General features: G+C 41.4%; 1 protein-coding gene and 2 long non-coding RNA genes across 8 annotated transcripts in view; 2 read left to right on the top strand and 1 right to left on the bottom strand.

The window, feature by feature from the left end:
- rptor (regulatory associated protein of MTOR, complex 1) overlaps positions 1–20,313 on the top strand; it is a 258,024-nt gene that overhangs the window by 122,647 nt on the left and 115,064 nt on the right. For all 6 annotated transcript variants that reach the window (XM_085162736.1, XM_085162737.1, XM_085162739.1 and 3 more), the window contains exon 8: positions 14,202–14,261. In XM_085162736.1, the coding sequence (XP_085018862.1) occupies positions 14,202–14,261 (60 nt within the window). The remainder of the gene's footprint in view (positions 1–14,201; positions 14,262–20,313) is intronic.
- Positions 1–20,313, bottom strand: part of LOC146516196 (uncharacterized) — a 390,625-nt gene that overhangs the window by 363,876 nt on the left and 6,436 nt on the right. The gene's annotated exons all lie outside the window — the stretch shown is intronic.
- On the top strand, positions 1,535–14,193 carry LOC146516197 (uncharacterized). The gene is made up of 3 exons (XR_014874552.1): positions 1,535–4,364; positions 5,053–13,743; positions 13,787–14,193. It is a non-coding gene; the product is annotated as an uncharacterized LOC146516197 (long non-coding RNA).

Raw genomic sequence — 20,313 nt, 5'->3', positions numbered from 1 at the left:
GTGTAGAAATATTGGCCAATCAGAAGTCTAGAAGCCTCGGTGGGAAATAGTAAACAAAGATGGGGCATAGAAGCAGAACCGAGTCGTATGTGTGGAGGGACAGTAACTGTGTGTGTACATGTAAGCATTTAAGCACTGCAGAGACAATTAACAGTAACAGTATTGTAGAAATTCATTTCACCAAAACAATAACGTGGCGCACAGTGTGACGTCAAAAAAGGCGCACACCTTTGACGCTGCGTTTTCTCCGTTTTTTCCGTTTTTCTCGTCCACACGTAAATGCAAAAACTGAGTTTTAGAAAATATCCACCCTGGCATGTGTTTTTAGAAATCTCCTTTTTCAGTGACCGAAAACGCCGTTTACGTGTGGACGAAAGGTGCAAACGCATAGAAAAATCTGCGTTTTCAAAAATACCCGGGTACGTGTGGACGTAGTCTAAGTCATCAGAGTATAACTCTATCCCTAACTCTCAGCCAACAGTGTTGAACTCCAGGGCTCGAGGGCCGGTGTCCTGCAGGTTTTAGATCTCACCCTGGGTCAACACATTAATGAATCAAAAGGTTAGCTCATTACCAGGCCTCCGGAGAACCTCAAGGCATGTTGAGGAGGTCCTCGAGGCCTGGAGTTCGACACCCCTGCTCTAAGCAATCAGAATATGTAATTTTTGGTTTTATGAAATTGTTCTCCCTCGTTTTGGAAACCACAGAACACAGAAAATAATCAATCTAACTGATACGCACCAAATGCTCTGTTTGGCCCTTTTTAAAAAGGGTAGGAGTATGGTCAGGATTGGGTAGGGGCTAATTGGGAGGTGAACGGTAACTTGATACCTGTGAAGGCTGGACGAGGCTGTGTTTACTGTTGTAAATGAACAACTCTCTTAACAATAACTGTCCAAGATCAGTTTTTATGAAGTTTTCTAGATTTGCCTAGATCTGATGTTTTGTTTGGCGTCAGTAAACGGCAGGTTTGTAACAGTCCGTTTGTTCAGACATGTAGAAATGGAGATTCTTTCTTTTGTTTATATTTACAGTAGTTTTTATGTTGTTATTCTGTTGATGTTTATGCTGATTTCTTGGTTTGGGAGATTCTGGAAACTTTCTACCATTTTTTTTTCAGCTGAGTTTTGCTTAAGTAGTGATGAGTAACGCTATTATTTCCATTTTATAACTATCAGACTTTTTTTTTCTATTTTAATTTGGTTTTATACAGTTTTTCTTATATCCCATTAAATCATCACCTGAAGTATTTTCACGCTATTTTTGCATCAGTTTCTTCAAAGTTTGTCCACATAGCATTTGGTGACATCTGCTGATTACTATATATCCAGATTAGTTCATCTGAATGTCAGACGTGAAGCTGTGAGTCAGAACACGTGCTCCTGCCCAGGCACGTGCAGAGGGGGGGGCTAGAGGGGCTTGAGCACCCGCCCCTTTCCTGATGGGTGCCCAAAGTGCCCTTTTGTTGAGGCAACGTTTTAATTTTTTTTTTTTTTTTTTTTTTTTTTTTTTTATGTGTGTGTGCGCGTGCGTAGTCCGGTCTGTGCCCCTCAACAATAATATTTAACTATTAATCACAGTTTTGCTAAATAAAAGGATCTGGCTTGCATCAGTCACATGATCACATTTAACCAATGATCGCCCTTGACGGCAGAACGCGCTGGTTACGAGCCGGGAACGAGGTCACAAAGAGCACGCGCATTTTTAGCGGTCCGGAGCTGTAGGAGAAACACAAGTTAACTCAGAGACACAGACTGATGCGACAAAACCAGTAAGTAGGTGTACAGCGTACACTGTAGTGTATAGCACACAGGAGTATTAGCTTATTACGTATACGTTGGTAAGCTGTCTTGTGGCAACTGACGAACTGAAACAAACGAGCGTGCTGTGTGTGCAACAGCGTTACAAACATTACCTGTCCTTTTATTAACTGCACAAGTAGTGCTGGTCATAGCTGCTGGCTACCTGTGTAAGGCTGTCATGGGTCTGTAGCTCTGTCACCGTTTTAGGGAACATATTTAGTTTTAAAGTAAATTTCCGGGCTTTTCCTGCCTTTCTGGTGGGATTATATTTCACTAAAAAACGATCTAATATGCATGTCCACATAATTATGCATTATTATAATATTTTAAAAAACACACGCTGTATTTTAAAGAACATACATTAAGAAGCAGATTATATTAGATTTATATTTTAAATAAGACAAAATTTGGATTTTACAGCAGTAAAATTATTGTATCTCCACAGTTTAAAAATGTAATAAGCTTTGCCCTGCACAGAGTGGATAGTGAAACAAATGGAATCATCATAAATACATTATTTCATATTTATTACTTCCCCCTCCTCATTGCTTTATTATTGTAGCTCTAGTAATAAATAATAATGTAAGGATTCTAGATCAGCACCATGATGCCCATAGTATATACAGTATTCTGAAGAAGGTCTAAAATGGGCGTTAAGGCGTCTGGGGAGGGATCTCAAAACTGGATTATAGATGGCAGACAGTTGGTGTCGTAAACCACCGCCTCTGTTCAAAGATGGTCGCTCACAGTGGACATGACCATCTATAATCCAGTTTTGAGTTCCCTCCCCAGACGCCTTAACGCCCACTCACATCCTGGGCCATCTGACCTCAGGAATTCGCATGATAAGGTGGGGCCAGGTTTCACAAAGAGCTCACCCGAAACCCTGGCTGATTGTGACCCACACCCAGTTTCACACCTTGGCTCAGGTGATTAGAGGATCATCAGGGGGTCCTTTTGTCCCTCTGTGGGGGAAAATCCCACTAGGTTTATATCTGGGACTCCCTACCATTTGACCTTAGAACTGAAGAAGCTTCTCGGATGAGAGGTGAAACGTCTTCAAGCAACTTAAAGAAGTCCAGACGCTTTTCTTTGCAAGCTCCTTTGACTACGATGACCTGGATGACTGAGAACCTTCACAGACATATCGAGGTCGATTTGCTGTTCTAGGACTTAAAATTGCTGAACATTCACAAAACCTCTCAGCAGATCTAATCTTGTGGAGTCGGGATTACAGTGGACATGAAGCCCTGCATGTAGTATACAGATGTAAGCTGTGAGCCACAGTGGTGCAGTGATTAGCATTATTGCTACACAGGCAGAAGATTCCTGGTTTGAGCCCCGGCAGCTCAGTGTCGAATTCACATGCTCTCCTCGTGCCCGCGCGGGTTTTCTCTGGTGAATACAATAAAGTGCTACATAAATGCATGGTTAACCTCGAGGTCTAAAGCACTTTGAGTGGTCAACACTAGAAAGAAGTTATTCAAATGTGAGTGCGTTATGTTAAAGCATGCATAATTCACACCCTGGTTTCCCACTTTTAGATGTCATAAGTTTCACATGTTCAGTGAAACTAAAACTATAAAATAAAATAACGGATAATCTAAGTTGTATTTTTCAGAGCAAGCAGCACTTGGAATCAATAACTCTGCAGAAAACAGGAACTCCAAACTGCAAAGTGTTGCTGAGGGAGGTTACTTTGCATTGCCCCAGGCCAGACAGCATAGTGTTTTGTTTGTTTGTTTGTTTTATTTAATTTAATTTTTTGTCTGCAAGACAATTTAGAGTCAGTTATTTTTTTCACAGAGGGTTTGCTCATTTCATTTCAGTATTTATTAGTTTAATTATCAGTTGAACTATTAATCACCTAACCAGAATGATGTTTCAACATTTTAAACGGCAACATTTTAATTTGTAGTTGAGCTTTCTTGATGACTGTAACACCCTTTCCTCTGCTTGCCTCTGTAGTTTAGGCAGTAACATAAACATAGGCATTTCATTTGATATTTATACGTGCACGCTCCGCTGAGCTAACCTCAGGTGACCGACTCGTTTAAGTGCATTGCACTGAAGAGCGTTTCGTTTCTGTGCCTGATCGGGCTCTTTGTGCCGAGTGTGTTTAAAGTCGTTACCCATCTGTACTGTGAAGCGCCGTCTATCGGTTTTTCAGCATTTGACTGAATGAGAGGGAGTGTTGCACTTTACACTTCAGCCTCCATCCTGCCGCTTCTGTCAGCAGTCGCATCATCAATAAAACCCCAGACACACATTTCCATTGGCAGCCGGGCTGTACATAGTCATGCTGTCACTCTGCCTCCACCATTGTTTGACTGATGGTACAGGATGTTTTAAGGTCACAATCACATCAAACACCACTGATTTGCTCCAGAATTACAAAACTAATATTTTCTGTTCTTCAGTGTTTTGAATCTTGAGGTATTTACTGATTGTAGACTTTGACGATGAAACCGTACACTTGATGTGTTATTGACTTAGCATGTTGTGAAGCGGTTTATCTTCACCAATGAACGAGATCTGCGATCATTTTCTGTGGTATTTGAGGTAGGGCTGCACGATTTTGCATAAAATGAGAATCACGATTTTTTGGCTTAGAATTGAGATCACGATTCTCTCACGATTTTCTTTTCCAGTACAAAAGAAAGCACATCAACTTCATAACAGTTGAGACTGAACATAAAAACAATAAATAAACATAAAAACAACAAATGTCTCACGTTTTGTCGTTGCCGCAAAATGTTGTACTGCTTGAAATTCCGTCTCCGGGTGTTGATCATTTTCCTAAATCCCTCGTTTTGCACAGTGTTGATGGAGCCATATCTTTGGTCAGGTGATAAGTAATAGCCTCCGTAATTTCTTTGTGCCTGCGGGAGTTCGACGGGAAGCGCTGTATAAGGTTCCCGTTATTGATGTTTGGGTGGTTGACCGGGACGGATTTTCTCCTGTCACTTTCTCGTCATCCCTGACGTGCTCTCCGTTGTTTTTTTTCCTTGCCAATTTTAGCAGCCAGCTTCTGTATCACGTGGTATAAGGCTCCGCCCTTGTCATTAGTTGAGCAGGAAGAGTGAGCGCTTGTTTTCATGCAGATTACGTCCCGGATCAAAATGCGGTACAATCGTCGTCGTCTTTTTTTTTTCTTTCTTAAATCGTTGTCATTTGGAAATGAGATCACACATAAGTATGAATCGAGATCGCGATTTTCTAACGATTAATCGTGCAGCCCTAATTTGAGGCCTTTTGGTGTTTCTGAGCTCGTCAGTGCCTCCTTTTAACAAACGTGTCTCATTGCTGTTTTTGTCACTCCTAAACTTTACCGCATGGCTCTGAAAGGTCTGTTGGTTGTTTCAGGCTAACAATGGCCTCCTGCTTTGGCAGCTCTCAAACCTAAATATTTCAGCTACCACAGCGACCAAACACTAACTCACCCCTCAACTATAGATCTGAACATTGACATTAACTAATGAGAAAAGGAAACAGTTTGTTTGTTTTAAATTAAATCTGAAAGTCTAATATTTTTGAAGATTGTCTTCCCAAAGCATCTTTACCTGATTGTACTATAATATATGACAACATAACTCTGATATTAAAAATTAAAAACCAAACAAACAAGAAACATTGGTGTGGAAGTAAACACAACAAAAATGGTCAATCAGGCGGTTCTAACAGAGAAACAGCAGCTGTATCCAACTATTTCTTTCACTTTTGACCCAGTCATAAAGCCCCAAACATCCCAGAGATTTTCCAAACTGCTCGTGCAAGATGCCAATTAATCAGTAAACATTGTGCCTCAGGACTCGGGCCAGAGATATTTGGATGAAGTATTAATGATCCAACTCACACAAAGTCTTGGTCACTGAAAAGGGGGTGAGTGGGAGATAAAAAGGAGCAAGAAACAAACATTCAAGAGCCACAGTTCAAGCATATAATCGTTTTATGCTTCTGGTTACTCGCTACAAAATCTAGAAATCTCTACCTGCATGTGAGGCATTTAGGAAACATCTGTAAATTGTACCTCCACAATGAAATTGCTGACCTTTGGTAAACGCTGTAGGGCAATAAATCATGTATGTGAGGGTTGCTGGTGTTTGTGTCAAAGCAACCGACCACTGCAGCGAGAGCTTCTCGCTTCGTGTGTTGTGTTTATTAGAAGCAATAAACATGGTTTCATTGAATGTGTGAAAGGACGTCCTCTTTTAGAACATTAGTTTGTCTCTGCTAGCATTGACAACAACTGTTTACTTTCATATGAAATATTTAGTGTGTGTCTGCGGAAAATAACCCAGGTTACATTTTCCCAGGTCAGCACTGCCCTACTTCTTTATTCCTCATTAATAATGATTGGATTTATATAGCGCTTTTCAAGGCACCCAAAGCGCTTTACAATGCCACTATTCATTCACTCTCACATTCACACACTGGTGGAGGCAAGCTACGGTTGTAGCCACAGCTGCCCTGGGGCTGCCATATCGCGCCATTGGCCCCTCTGGCCAACACCAGTAGGGTAAAGTGGGCACAACGACCAGGACAGAGAGCCCAGGGATCGAACCAGCGACCTTCTGGTTACAGATGCGCTCCCCAACCCTCTGAGCCACGGTCGCCCCAAATTAGGGTGTCATTAGGGTGTCAGCATACATTTTAATGATAATACTAATGCTGGCTGCCATAATATGGTGTGCTTTGCTTTACTTTTGAATGCTTCCTTATTTCGGATATCAGGAAGATCTCTTTCTGATGCAACTCTCTCACTTACTGAAGCTGGGGACCAGCTTGGACACCAGCTTCCACTTCTATGGCTCCTGGTAATTAAGTGGGGATCTTTGGTGTTAAGGTGAATGTGTTAACCACTACACTGTGAAGCCACTGACTACCACAGTATGGCATGATGGAAATTCATGCACAATAATTTCATTCATGTCCTAGCAGGGTTACTGCGTGAGCTCAAACCTAATCTAAGTTTGAGATCATGCAGTAACCCTTCAAGCACACGAATGATAAAGTTGCTGACTTGAAACGTGCAAGTTGGTCGAAGGAGTAATGAGCTGTGGAAGACAGCAGGAGTCATTCTCCTCGTCCCACTCCTCCTCCACCGCCCGCCTACCCTCGGAGCAGCGTTGTAGTTTCTTCACACAAGCAGCGCTTCATTTTCCTCCTCAGAATCTAATATGTACATGCCCACTCCTACCCTCTCTGCTCCGTGCCCACACGCTCACTTATTCACCAACCCAATTAAAGTTTGGCTGCCTTGCTCTCTGTAAGTAATAATCCCCCAATTTCCTCTTCATCTCTGCCCTGCTGGCCTTCTGTACTTCAGTAAACTTACCTGCTTGTCTTCTTCAGGAGCGTGTATTTCACCGGCTGCAGTTTAGGTGCAGTCCAAAGTTCAGCAGCCGCTTTGAAGAGTGGTGACAACAAAAAAGTTTGATCTGTATCTCGGAGCTTTTTTCAACTATGAATTGGTTTTGAATCTTCTTCTACACATTTTAGTAGATTTTTTTTGCCTGAGACTTATTCACAAAGTTGGGTCTTCTGTATGTTAACTCATGATGTTCTTTGTTATGAGCTGTTTAGCCAGTGAACACTGTGGCTTTGGGGATGGAAGAGATAAATATTACTAAAAAACATTTTTAAATAACTATTATTGGATAGGTGGTCCTGAACCTCTGCACAGACATTCATTCTTTCGAAAGGACAAAAACATTAGTTTTTTTTATTTATTTAAAAGGGGCAGTGCAGTTAAACATAGTTCAAGTGCAAGACATGAGACTGATGTACCGCACATAGGTTTATAGCTACTGCTAATTTTCAACAATTGTCCCTTGTTGGGCTTACAATCTAAATAAATACATATTACAATAAAACATACATTTTCATAAAACCAAATTACATCATAAATACAATTACAATTGATAGACAATAATCATCAGATAAAATGACTACAACTTTGGTTTCCCTTTAACCACACTTTAACCTTCAATGTAAAGGATCTAATGTCTGTAATCAGTTTGATATCGGTTGGAAGTGTGCTCCACAGATGGCAAGCCTTTATAGAAAAAGCTGACTGACCGAATGTAGATCTGCGATATAATATCTTGCAGTTGCCGCCCCAAACATCCCAGAGATTTCCCAAACTGCGATTACTGTCTTGTCTGTGAATGTATCTATTGAGACACTCTGGGGCCATCCTATTTATACATTCTTCTGTTCTTCTGACTTTGGTGATAAACGTTTGACATACAGTCCTGTGTGAAAGTCTTGAGTCACCCAAATTCTTTTGTATTTGACTTTTATTTTGTTTTAAGTTCTCCATAATTTCTGAAGGGTTTTCAATGTTATTCTTTGGACATCGGCTGCTATTTCACTCATTTCCATCCAGTCCTTGTAGTCGACTATTTTCAGAGGAAAGTTTTGGTGTGTTAAGCTACGTAACCCTGACCTATGAATCATTAAAGCTTCAAAAAGGCACATAACTCTTGGGATGAACCAGTATTGTTTCTACATCATGAATCAGTTTTAAATTGAATGTTTGTTACTTGTAGGGTGTTACAGAAACACATAAATGTGTCCTCATGTCTTTAATTGAAACTATGAAAAATGCTTATGTGTCCTTAAAGACTACTACAGATGAACTGTGTCTGAAAGGAAAAAACCCCACTAGAAATCTGACACCAGACCTGAGAGAAGCATTTGGACCATCAGTTGATCCATCTACTGTTCACTGAAAACTGTCAACTAGTCATTAAGGTAGTCAGTGAGATATGCCAAATTACAGAAGGTGGGACTAGTGTCAATCCCAGCTGTCAAAGGGCAGCACATGGAGACAGACAACCATTTACGCCTACGGCCAGTTTAGAATTTCCAGTTAACCAAAGGTGCATACCTGCCTTTGGACTGTGGGAGAGAACCCACCCAGACACTGGGAGAAGATACAAACCCAACAGAGAATGGCTCAGATTCCTGTGCTTTACACATTACAATAACACAGGGGTCGGCAACCCTGGGCACGTGTGCCACAGCTGGCACTCGAAGGGTTAACTGATGGCACGAAATGCAGTGAATTAATTTGTGTAGGTGCATTAAAAAATAAATGGCCAGGCCAGCGGTGCACATGACAGTATCTTAGCTATCAACCCCAACTACCAGATTCAACTTGTAATTGGCTAAAACTACCTTAGCCTATCGGTGAGATGGATGTTGTTAGCTGTCAGTTTTTTCAAGCGATGTTGAAATTTCCACATCCCAACACTTCAAATGCTTCAGGAGCTGTCCGCTCCGCACGGCATCATCACCGCAGGAGTACTCGGATACATCCGTACTCGAGACAAAATTCACAACGTGTTTCTGGGATTTTCAGGTGTATGAACCAATGTTTTCTTTTCTGATCAAACCAGAAAGCTTTAATGAGCAGCTGGATTTGTCTCGCATTAACTGGCTGAGTTCATGCGAGTTAATGTGACATCGAAATGCAGTTGATTGAACTGAAAAGCTCGACTCTGTGGGGGTCAAAGTTTGCAGAACTACGAACGCAGCTGGAATCCATAGCTGTGCGTGTTCATGGAGCTGCATTTTCACCTGCTGGACATCACTACCTGACAAGGTTAACTGTCTTCAGAACATTGCAGAGGCCTTATTGACAGTATTTGGCTCTACATGTCTGTGTGAGCAGATTTTCTCTCACATGAGTCCTCAGGTAGCCTCTGAATGCTGGACACTCTGAGACCTGTGTCTCTGAGTGGGAGACCAGAGATCACATTAACATGTGTATCCCTGTATTAACAAACATGCCATATTGGCTAGTTTGGCTACAACTCACGATACGATATTATCACAATACTTAACGCATGATACGATATTTTTGCAATTTTTTTTAAATATTTTGCGATATTCAGATTCTGTACATAAAGGTAAACTTTATCAATATTCATTTATCTAATATCAAAGTCTCACACTCAGTCTTTCTCTCATTTCAGTTTTATTGTTGACAAACTGAACGGTTTGTATTACAGTCTAGTCCAACTTAACTGAATCAACCATCTGGTACAATTATAGCTATTCTGAACTATGCAGTTTATGAAAACTATGCAGCCCCTTCAGCAACTGAAGAATTTGAAAGTAAATTAAAACATAATATAATTTTAAATAAATAAAAAAGTTTTAAACTTAATTAAAATAAAACATGTCTTAAATTAAAATAAGTAAACCGTCATGTTTATTGCTGCCAAAAAACAAGTTAAACACATTTGGACAGTGAAGGAATGTCAGGATTCTTGCTCAGAAAAAGGATCAACATGCTCTGAAGTCAGAGCACAAAAACCTTTTTTGTAACAAAATATTGATTTCTGCTGTCCCTGTATCGATACATTATTAGCAAACAAAATATCACCATACTACACAGTATCAATTTTTTTCCCCACCCCTAATATTGGCCCAGTTTATTTTACTTATCATTGTTGTGAGGAGACCATAAATAGCATTTGCATTTTCTGTTGTACAGTTCATTTGCTGTTAAGGATAAAAAGTCTTTTTTTGTTTCAAAATAGCTGATAACTATTCGCTGATAGCTAACTGTTAATATAGAGCATTATTAAATTTATTGCTAATGCAATCATATGGCACACTGGCTTCTGAGGAAATTTTAGATGGCACTCATCATCAGAAAGGTTGCCGACCGCTGCAATAACCTGTGAATCGTAATGAGTTGTGAGCTGCTGGACCAGTTACATTGTTCATGTTCTGTTTTTCTGATGGCTGCCAAATGGCAAGTCTTTCTTCCAGAAGACTCCAGTCACTGCTAGTCACCTAATGCAGCGGTCCCCAACCCCCGGGCCTCGGACCGGTACCGGTCCGTGAGTCGTTTGGTACCGGGCCGCGAGAGTATAGGCTCTGGTGTGAGATGTATAGTTTTCAGGGTTTTTATCGGTTTTCAGCGTTATTTTGTTATTGTTTTTATCGTTTACTCGGTTTTCCTGGGTCTTTTCACATGTGTTATGAATAAATCTTCTTTTTTTCGGTACCGGTACTAGTTTTATTTTGTTGTATTTATCCGCGACACCTTAAAGGCCGGTCCATGAAAATATTGTCGGGCATAAACCGGTCCGTGGCGCAAAAAAGGTTGGAGACCGCTGACCTAATGGCCAGGATGTCAGTGTGTCATCTTGTGGTCACAATGATTCCAACACAGATAACAGCTATAGTCCTTATTCTGGTACAAACTGGTGGTTCACTCTAAGCAGAGCCTGCAGCAGGTGGAGAACTTGTTCACTTGCTGCAACCGTTTGACTGACGGAGGCTGCAGAAGACAAAAAGGTTTAGCATCGCTAGCTACAGTCCATGTAAGTGGAGTTGGGCTTGCGACCAATCTTTTATTTATTTGTGAAAAAAAAAAGATCTAAATTAATGGGAAACACTTCAGCTTTGATATTAATCCTTTGCCAACAGTATGTGAGGAATGTGCTCTGCGAGTACCCTCCTTGGTTAATGACATCGCACATTTTGAGTCCCCTGCTTGCTGATTGATATTCGTTTTTTCCTGATCGTTTGTGTCTTTTAACAGCGTTATATTGAACTTCTATCCATTATTATTGTTGACTTTTAATCCCTTAATGTCTCATTGCTAAACAGTAAACATGTTCTGTGCCGCATTCGTAGTTTTGGTTTGAGCAAATGTAAACACAGGAGAGGGAAACCGTTTGAAACTGAGCTTCATGTGCTGCAATGTTAAGCACTGGCAGAATGACTTTCTTTTGATCGCAGTGGGTGCCCAGAATGTCAGTCTGTTTTTGATCATTTGCAATCACCAGCAAATAGAGGAAGAATGTGGATCAGACTTATTATAGATACTGACATGATCAAATGCCACCAAGTTCTCTCTTCCTCCCATCTTCTTCTCTTTCCCGTACAATCTCCCCTCTACCCCATCTCCCATCCATCACCCTGCACAGAGTGGAAACGCACACTCCCTGATGCAACCTCCTGCTCTATCTGTGCTCTGTTTACTTTGGTCTGTCTGTTTTTGCCTGAAATTCATTTTTACTTAATCATCTCTGTTTACGTCCGGGGATTCACAGATTCCCTTTTGCAACCAGTGCAGACAAAAACAAACAAAATATTTAATCTGTGGCTCAAATGAAATTCAAAAGTAGGTGCGAGCAGGGCGATCTTAAAATGTATTATACGGAGGAAAACAAATATACCTGTGCTCACCATAAACAGCAAAGCTTTTATGTACATATCATGAGTCCAAAAGACTTTGTAGAACAAGCTTTGCTGGTTACATCCTTACACTTGTTTTTTCATGGATGTCAGTGACACTTAAGGATCTTTGCTGTTCTTTAAAGAAGCTGCAAGTCACAGTGCCGCCATGTGGGATCTCATTATTCTGCAGCTGCAGGAAAAAACCTTTGAATTCAAGTGCCAAAACTTCCATCATAGTCGGGATACAATTTCATAATGTATGCATGACTTCTGTCAATTGGAGAAAAACAGAATCAATAACTAATCACAGGTGGATCGACACGCTGAATGGGAGCTGTGTAAAAAGCAACAAGTAGCATGTAATCTGTTTTTACCCGGTAACATTTTTCCTGTAAGTAGGAATAAATTAATTAAACACCATCTTACAATGCTGTGATTGCAGCCATTCCCCAACTCTCTGTGAATGGTACTCATGGCCTTTGATCAGTGGGTTTTGGTCAGTGGTTGTTGATCAATGGTCATGAGAATTTGCATAATTATGATTAAGGAACTGACCTCACAGCCCTTTGTTCCTTCAGTGGGCTGGTTTCAGTCATTATGCAAATGTACTGTTTATAAGATTGGGGAAAACTGCAGTCAGCTGAGACTGAAGAAGTCACTTGGATGAGTGACGAAACGTTTCTCCCAGAAAACGCTACGTCCAGATGAACAGAATCAACTTTTGGAGATTTATTTTCCTGGATGATTGAGAATGCATCAAGACGAATAAATTAATTCTTTTTTTCCTTGAACAAACTGAATTTATCAGCTTGTGTGGTTCTCACAGACGGAGCTATTTCACATTTTCACGTCATTTTTAACTCGAACTGATGCATCACTTTCTTTTCCACATTATTGGCTTTCAGCATGGATTGCATCATTTTGTGTCACATTCTCCTAAAAGCCTTCTTTTATTTAAAAAGTTGGATTAACCATGAAGTGATCAATTAGGGTCATTTATAGTCATACAGAAGATTATTTTTGTATGACTGACTTTTCTTCTTTGTTAATAATTCAGTTGGAGATTTGTTCCTGTGCTTAGAATCATTGTCCTGTTGCATGACTCAGTTTTGCCTAAGCTTTGGGTGTTGGATGAAGCCACACACAGGAACTACTTTGGTATGCTCTGGTATACAGAGGCGTTTATGATCTGTGCCTGCAAAAGAAGCTCAAATCATCACTCCTCCATTGCTCTACCGTAGCTGCCAGTTGAGGTGTTTTTGGTGATATTTCACCAAACATGGTGCCGTCCTGCATTATGGCTAATCATCTGTCAGAAGGACATTCACAGGGCCGTAAGGACCTTGACTTTACTGGTCAGAGCAGAGTAAGGACTGCCGCTACTGTCCACCAGTAGGACAAGAGACTCCGTGGAGTACAGCTGATTTTTTGTTTGTTATTTACTTATCACAAAGTGCGCCAAATTTTTTCTTCCAAATATTTAATCCTACCACTGTTAGCTCTTTTTGCACGACGTGCATGTCTACACAGACTCGCCACTTGTCCTCGTCTTTATTAGTATCTCTTTTTATTAAAAACGTGAGTTAATAATTAGAACAATTAATAAACTAGTTGTCACGTGGAAATATTTGTGTGTGGCTGTGATGTGAATCTCCTTCCTGCTTTAACGTTCCTGCAGCTGATGTTTGTGTGGCTGACGTGCGCTCGTGTGCGCACACCTGCGCTCTGCCAGGTGTGCGATGACTCACAGTCATCGCACACCTGCGCTCTGCCAGGTGTGCGATGACTCACAGTCATCGCCGAGCGTTGAGCCGAGCATCTGTCAAGACTCCGAGCGTCTTCCCGCTGTGACTTACAGCTGGCACGACCTCTCGGAGCTAACCGTGCACAGTAAACAACCCCCGCCCCCCCTGACAGGCGTTTCAGAAATACGATGTGTATCCCGCCGCCTTCCCCCCCTCCCCTTTGACTGTAACTCAGCCAAAATACACTTATCAGTGCTCAGTGGTTGTAATCTTTGAAGGGCTCGTTTTTCATTTGAGTGTTTATCCGCTGATTGTTTCCCTCATTGGTCATAAAATTTGTGCTGTAGAGGCCAAACGCTTTTATTGCATTGTCTTGTCTGTGAGCCCCTCTTGTTTTCATTACAGCCCCGATCGCTAACCTTTTCCTGTGTTTTTTTTCCCCCAGGTTTTGTATGCAGAAGAGTGCCAAGTTGGTGCCAGGGGTGACGTTAGACCTCATTGAGAAGTAAGTGGCACTCCACAGCCATCCTTTGACTGTCTCCCTCTTTACAGGAGGGCTCAGTCTAAAGAGATCATTATCCTGTTTTCCACGTGTCACTCTCTCCTGTCTGTCTTCCCGTCTGTCTCTTTGCTCTCGTCGCCGTCATTGTCAGCCCTCTCTGTTGTTTTCCATCCCGCAGGTATAATTCCCAGCCTTTGTTTCCTCCTCACAGTTGAAGCAGCAGCAGTTTGGCAGATTTAAAGCTGCGCATTTCTTGCATAAACCTGCAGGTGCCAAACGGCGGAGTGTGGAACATCTCTTGCTCGTAGGCACATACACTGAGATTGATATTAGCATTCAATATGGATGTCATATCCAGAGTTTTAGTAGTTTCACAGAACCATCAGCGTGGCTCCTTTTTCAAACCTTAGTTGCGGGGGTAGGGTAAAGTGACTCCGATAAACTAAGTTGAGTGCGACTTGGTTTTTGAAGCCGTAAGTAACCTAAAAACGGGCTGTTAAAACAAAAAACAGTACATCTCATTGGAAAGCACCTTGAGGTGCTGAAGTTGAAGACTGTGTCAGCAGTCTCTTAATGACATGTCACACTCTGTTTGCTTAAGGTGAGTAATCACTTGTCTTCACCTACTCAGATTATGATTTCTGCCTGTCACTGACAGCCTGCGAGTGCACATCCACACATTACTTCCACATCTCTATTATCTACTGGACTTTAATTAGTTTTTGGATGAGGGTGTACACGGAGAAACTGTGAGCTTGTGTGCTCATTCTTGTCCTGTGTGTCTTTATATTCTTTTTCCTTTGCTCTGGGTGTGTTTTGGTGCTTTGTACACAGCAGCAGTCCCACAATGACGCAGTTTTCCTTTCCTGTCCAAAACATCATTTTGTTCTTTGGAGAGGATATTTCTAATCCCTCAACTCTGTCAGTGGCGTTCATAGTAGTTTGGTTTCTCAGATTGTAGGGTTTATCCACCTTAAAGGTGATCTAGTCTGCTTTTCCTTTATCATCTTACCTTTAATAGTAGCTGGATAGTAGGAACAGTAGGTCAGAGGTTTGAATCCCAGCAAGGCTAGGCCCCAGGCTAGGCCCCAGGCTACCCAAGCCTACCTCAGTTTTGGGAACAATGGAGATACTGCTCAGAACCCTCAAACTCTCAGGGCTCTGGTAGAGGACCCAAGCTTGACCCAGTAAATCCAATGAGCCTAAAGCTCAAGACTCAGACTGCTCTAAATGCTCCGATTTCAGGAAGTTTTTTCCACTCATGGTGTTTGAGGTCCATGAGAGTAGATTTACTGCCATGGTCCTCGCAGGCACACAGGTCTGACTGCACCATGTGATGGTCAAATCGTTTGTTTGCGAGCGGCAGCTTAATCAGAAGAAAGTTTGCAGAATAGTGAGGGTGGCCTTAAGGGGAGGGGCTAATTCTTGGTGCTTCGGCCTGCCCCAGAGAAGACCAAGTTATGGCATACAAAGACTCTCAGGTTGCTTTTTAAATCTTTGATTATTAGTTTTTCTTCCCTTTGTGGTGAACTCTGATGTAGCTTTATTGCAGCTCAGGCTCACTTCAGCTTCGATCGTACACATAGCTATAACTACCTACATCAGATTTTTGGATCACGGCATGCAAAAACATCTGCCTGGATTGTGAAATCCCTAAACAAATGGGCACAAATGTCCTGGGACGAATCTCTCTTTAAGTTGCATTCATGGAAAGTCGACACTTTCCACTAATGTGGAAATATATGCTGGACGCATGATCTTGGTTTGCAGCTCCGCTTTGTTTTGCTGCCCATCACAAAGTTAAAGGTGTCATTTACAGGTTTTTATCGTCCTCTGGAAATATCCTGTCGCTTCTGCAGCAGAGGTGTAAACACAACATATTTACATATTCACTAGTAAGCTTTTAATTTGAAAAATCTGATAAAAATGAGCACATATGGAAAAATAAAAGAGATGATAAAAATGTATTTCTCCTGATGCAAAAACCACAAGTTTTCTATGTAGAGCTAAATCTTTCATGTTTCTTGTCATTAACCTGCTGCCCAGGATTATAATTAGGATTGTTTGTTCCTTTTTTCAGTTGTACTCACTCTGCTTAAAGGTTCTTTCCTCCAGCTGTTACATTTCATAAATGATAAATTATGTGACTCATCACTCGCTGTTTATTTCTGCTCCGTTCATACCTAATATCTCAGACACTACGTGTAGATGAAGTATTTCACCTGTTGTGGGCCCAGAGGAGGTGCAGCTGTGTTATTTGTTGGGGAATTTACAGGCTCACTATTGACTTGCTTCCCAAGTTTCTGCGAGATTAGTGGGGATTAGTCATAATTCGAACAAGTCTTCTCTCCACGATTTATTCGACATGCTTCTTATTATCTTGACTATAAATCTTTTTGCTTGTTTGTACTTTCTGTCTGATCTTTTCATTTGTACACGCCATTTTTCCCCCCCACTACTCTCTCGTGGATGAGTGTTACAACGGAAATGCCCGAGTACACAACAGCCACAGCTCCTGCGGCACGATTCCCATGGCACGATGGTAAAACCACTAGAGCAATGAAGAACACCTTTGATGAAGTAACCTCTTCTTCCATTTGTTTCCTTTCCCCCCACTTTCCACCTTCTCAACCACACCAACATTAGTCGCTGGGTTTGACAGCATCCATTCATGCTCTAGCTCTCGCGTCCTGTTTGTCTTTCATCACTTGTCTCACCAGAATTATTCTGCAGGAAGGTAGAAAAAGTAATATATGACCTGAATGCTGTAAGGAGAATTTTAGCACCCAGAAACGTCACACTAGTCTGCGTCAGAGTTGGCGAAAGCATTTCCCCTCTCGTCTCATCCTGCCGTTAGGCCGCGAGTAAAACACTGAACAGAAACATCAAAGACGTGACAGGTTAACAATGGTGTGAGAGTCTTCCTGCTAAATCAAAATGAAATTCAAAGTAGTTTCTGTCAAAGACAAAGGCACAATCTTAAAGAATGGACTATGTTGTAGCTTTGATTCCTGTAATGGTCTCTTAGTATGTACAGCCACGGCAAAGAGAGAACAAAAAACCTTCAAAGAGAAAAATCCAGGCTGTAGGGTGAACCCGTCACACACATGCCTTCTCTGCTTGACCCTTCATGCTACCTGTCTGCCTCAGAGATGAACACAGCAACAAACAAAGCAGTAAAAGTGGTAAGAGTGCACGGCAGCAAAATGCTGAGCTTTTAGTATAGGCTCAACAGATTGCATTGGAGATGTTTTCAACTTGAAACTGTCCTGATTAAAAAAAACCAAAAGCTGTAAAATGTGTAATTCATGAGATACGTGACCTTGAGTTGATGCACAACCATTGAATTATTAACGGCAGGCTATTATATAAAACATGATACACAGAAAGACCAGTTTTGTTTTTTGTTTTTTTAAGATTTCTACATTAATATGACCCAAAGCAATATCTTATTTCCACACATTTACAGGCTCTTGTTTAAAGGGAATACAGTTAGACAGCTGAAGTGAAAATATTAGATTTAACCTCACATGCAGTGTTTTTTCTGGAGAGCCATGCTTTCTCCTCGGTCTTCTGCCATGCACCATCGCTGTCCGCTATGTAGCTGATTGTAAACTATAGGTATGCACCTTAGCCAATGAGAGGTCTTCAAACACTTACAGGCTACTTTACTGGACTGATCTTTGTTGATCGAGGGTAACTTGGGTCATGAATTCTGTCATGTGTAATCTGGGGATTTTTCCAGCCTGTTGAGCATCTTTATTCTTGAGGCTGTGTTCATGTTCACTCCCTTTTATTTATGCACAACAGAAGTCATCTCAAGGGACTTGCTGTCAGGTAAACACCCTGCAGTATTAGATAGAGAACCTCAATGATCCAGATGTCTTCTATGAGCAAACATTTAGCGACAGTGACGAGGAAGAACGCCCTTTTAACAGGAAACGAATCTATCAGAACCAGGCTCATGGAGAGGGCTCACCCTCAGCTTGGAGGAGATGTCCCCTAGTTCAGGTTGAAAGAATAGGAGAACGCACAGAGACCACAAACAACACAGCAGACGACAGTCAAAGACGTGCAGCAGTGGCCTATAAACACTTGAAGCTTGAAACAAGAGTGAACTGCATCATGAGCCTGTAGCAGCATAACTCAGGGTCAGCCAATCCAGGCCTAGCATGAGTTGTCAAGATCACATTAAAGCAGGGTGCATACTCACAGAGTTGAGGGTTCATATTCATATTAATGCCGTACTTGTCTTCATTGAGGTTTCAGCAGACCTGAGTGTGACTGGCGAAGGTGACGCTGGAAATCCTGATGCTTTAGCAGCTGTTTTGGCTGATTGCATCTCCTGCCTGTTGTACAGAGAGCTAAGTGTTGAGTCAGCTGATGTCCGTCAAAGTGAAATAATGGATCATCTCTGAGCTCAGTATTTGACGTCATTAGTGACTTCTCTTCATTCAGATAATTCAAACATTCATTTCCACTGCTTTGCAAATTACGCTTGGCTGTATGTTCTGCTGACTTAGGGCGACTATAGGTAATGACTTTTGTGTTTATCTCACGGCTTCACTCTTGATACTAAATACTAGAAGTCTTAAAGCAGGGGTGTGGGAACTCCAGGCGTCAAGGGCCGGTGTCCTGCAGGTTTTAGATGTGTCCTTGATCACCCCAACCGGTCGCAGCAGATGGCCGCCCCTCCCTGAGCCGGGTTCTGCCGGAGGTTTCTTCCTGTTAAAAGGGAGTTTTTCCTTCCCACTGTCGCCAAAGTGCTTGCTCATAGGGGGTCATATGATTGTTGGGCTTTTCTCTGTATCTATGAAGCGCCTTGAGGCGACATTTGTTGTGATTTGGCGCTATATAAATAAAATTGAATTGAAAATTGAATTGAATCCAACGCAGCTAATTTAAATGGCTAAATTGCCTCCTCAGCGTGTCTTGAAGTTCTCCAGAGGCCTGGTAATGAACTAATTGTTTGATTTAGGTGTGTTGACCCAGGATGATATCTAAAACCTGCAGGACACCGGCCCTCAAGGCCTGGAGTTCCCCACCCCTGCCTTAAAGCTTCCGTTAGATTATGGAGTTCAAATGTGACCCTTGATTAATAGTCGTACAGATGCCTACACTTGCTTTAAATAAATTCTTTCACCTCGTAATATTGAAATGATCAAGCTCTCTGTACTCTGTGCTTGGCCAAAAGGCCATTTCCTCCTTTTATCTTGTTACAAGCCAGACTTTCAACAAGACCATGTTATAGACTGTATATAAAAGATGGCTTTATCCACCTTACGCTCATTTGTTGGTTCTAATCCTCATTTTCTAACTTTAATGTTAGATTTAAAATGAACCCTAACCCTTTGTATTGGTTTTGGAGCCAGGACTCAACATATTTAAGACGAGTCTGTTTTACATGTTAAGTGTAACTAAAGCTAGCAAGTAGAGCAGGGCGATATGGCCAAAAATATTTATCACGATATACATTTAAAAATGTGCGATAACGATATAACTGATAAAATATAACTATAAAACTGACACGAGACAAAATACTTTACAACTCCACAACTTTATTAGTGAAAAAAAACTCCATCAATGTATTTTCACTTAAACAAGCAGCTGTTTTTTTATGTGGATTAAAGTTTAAAAATTTAACAGTGCAAATTCCTACCTGACAGTTTAACCAAGAGGCATTTCCAGTGGAAATTGGCCGACATATTCTCAGCATAACCATGTATAATATCCACAAAACTTAAAAAAATGATACACACACACACAATACGGTAACATTATGTTGAAGCACAGTATGTATCACTCCGCGAGGCTCCGCCTACGATAGGCTTAATGCTCCGACAATCCATCAAGCGGTGCGGGTTCGTAGCTTATCAAAGTTCTACTACAACATTTTTGACAAATTCTCGAGCGCCGTGTACGACATAAAATCGTTTCGAGGTCAGTAAACACAACCAGAAATCATACATGAGGCACACGGGATTATAAGGGGCTCTGTCGATTTTCAGAAAAATTGATTGATTTTAAGTGTGCCGTATTTTCCAAACAACACGGT

This window comes from Neolamprologus multifasciatus, chromosome 6, assembly GCF_963576455.1.
Source record: "Neolamprologus multifasciatus chromosome 6, fNeoMul1.2, whole genome shotgun sequence".
NCBI lineage: Eukaryota > Metazoa > Chordata > Actinopteri > Cichliformes > Cichlidae > Neolamprologus > Neolamprologus multifasciatus.
Note: the sequence above shows the minus strand (reverse complement) of the source record. Positions and strands in the feature narration are given on the sequence as shown.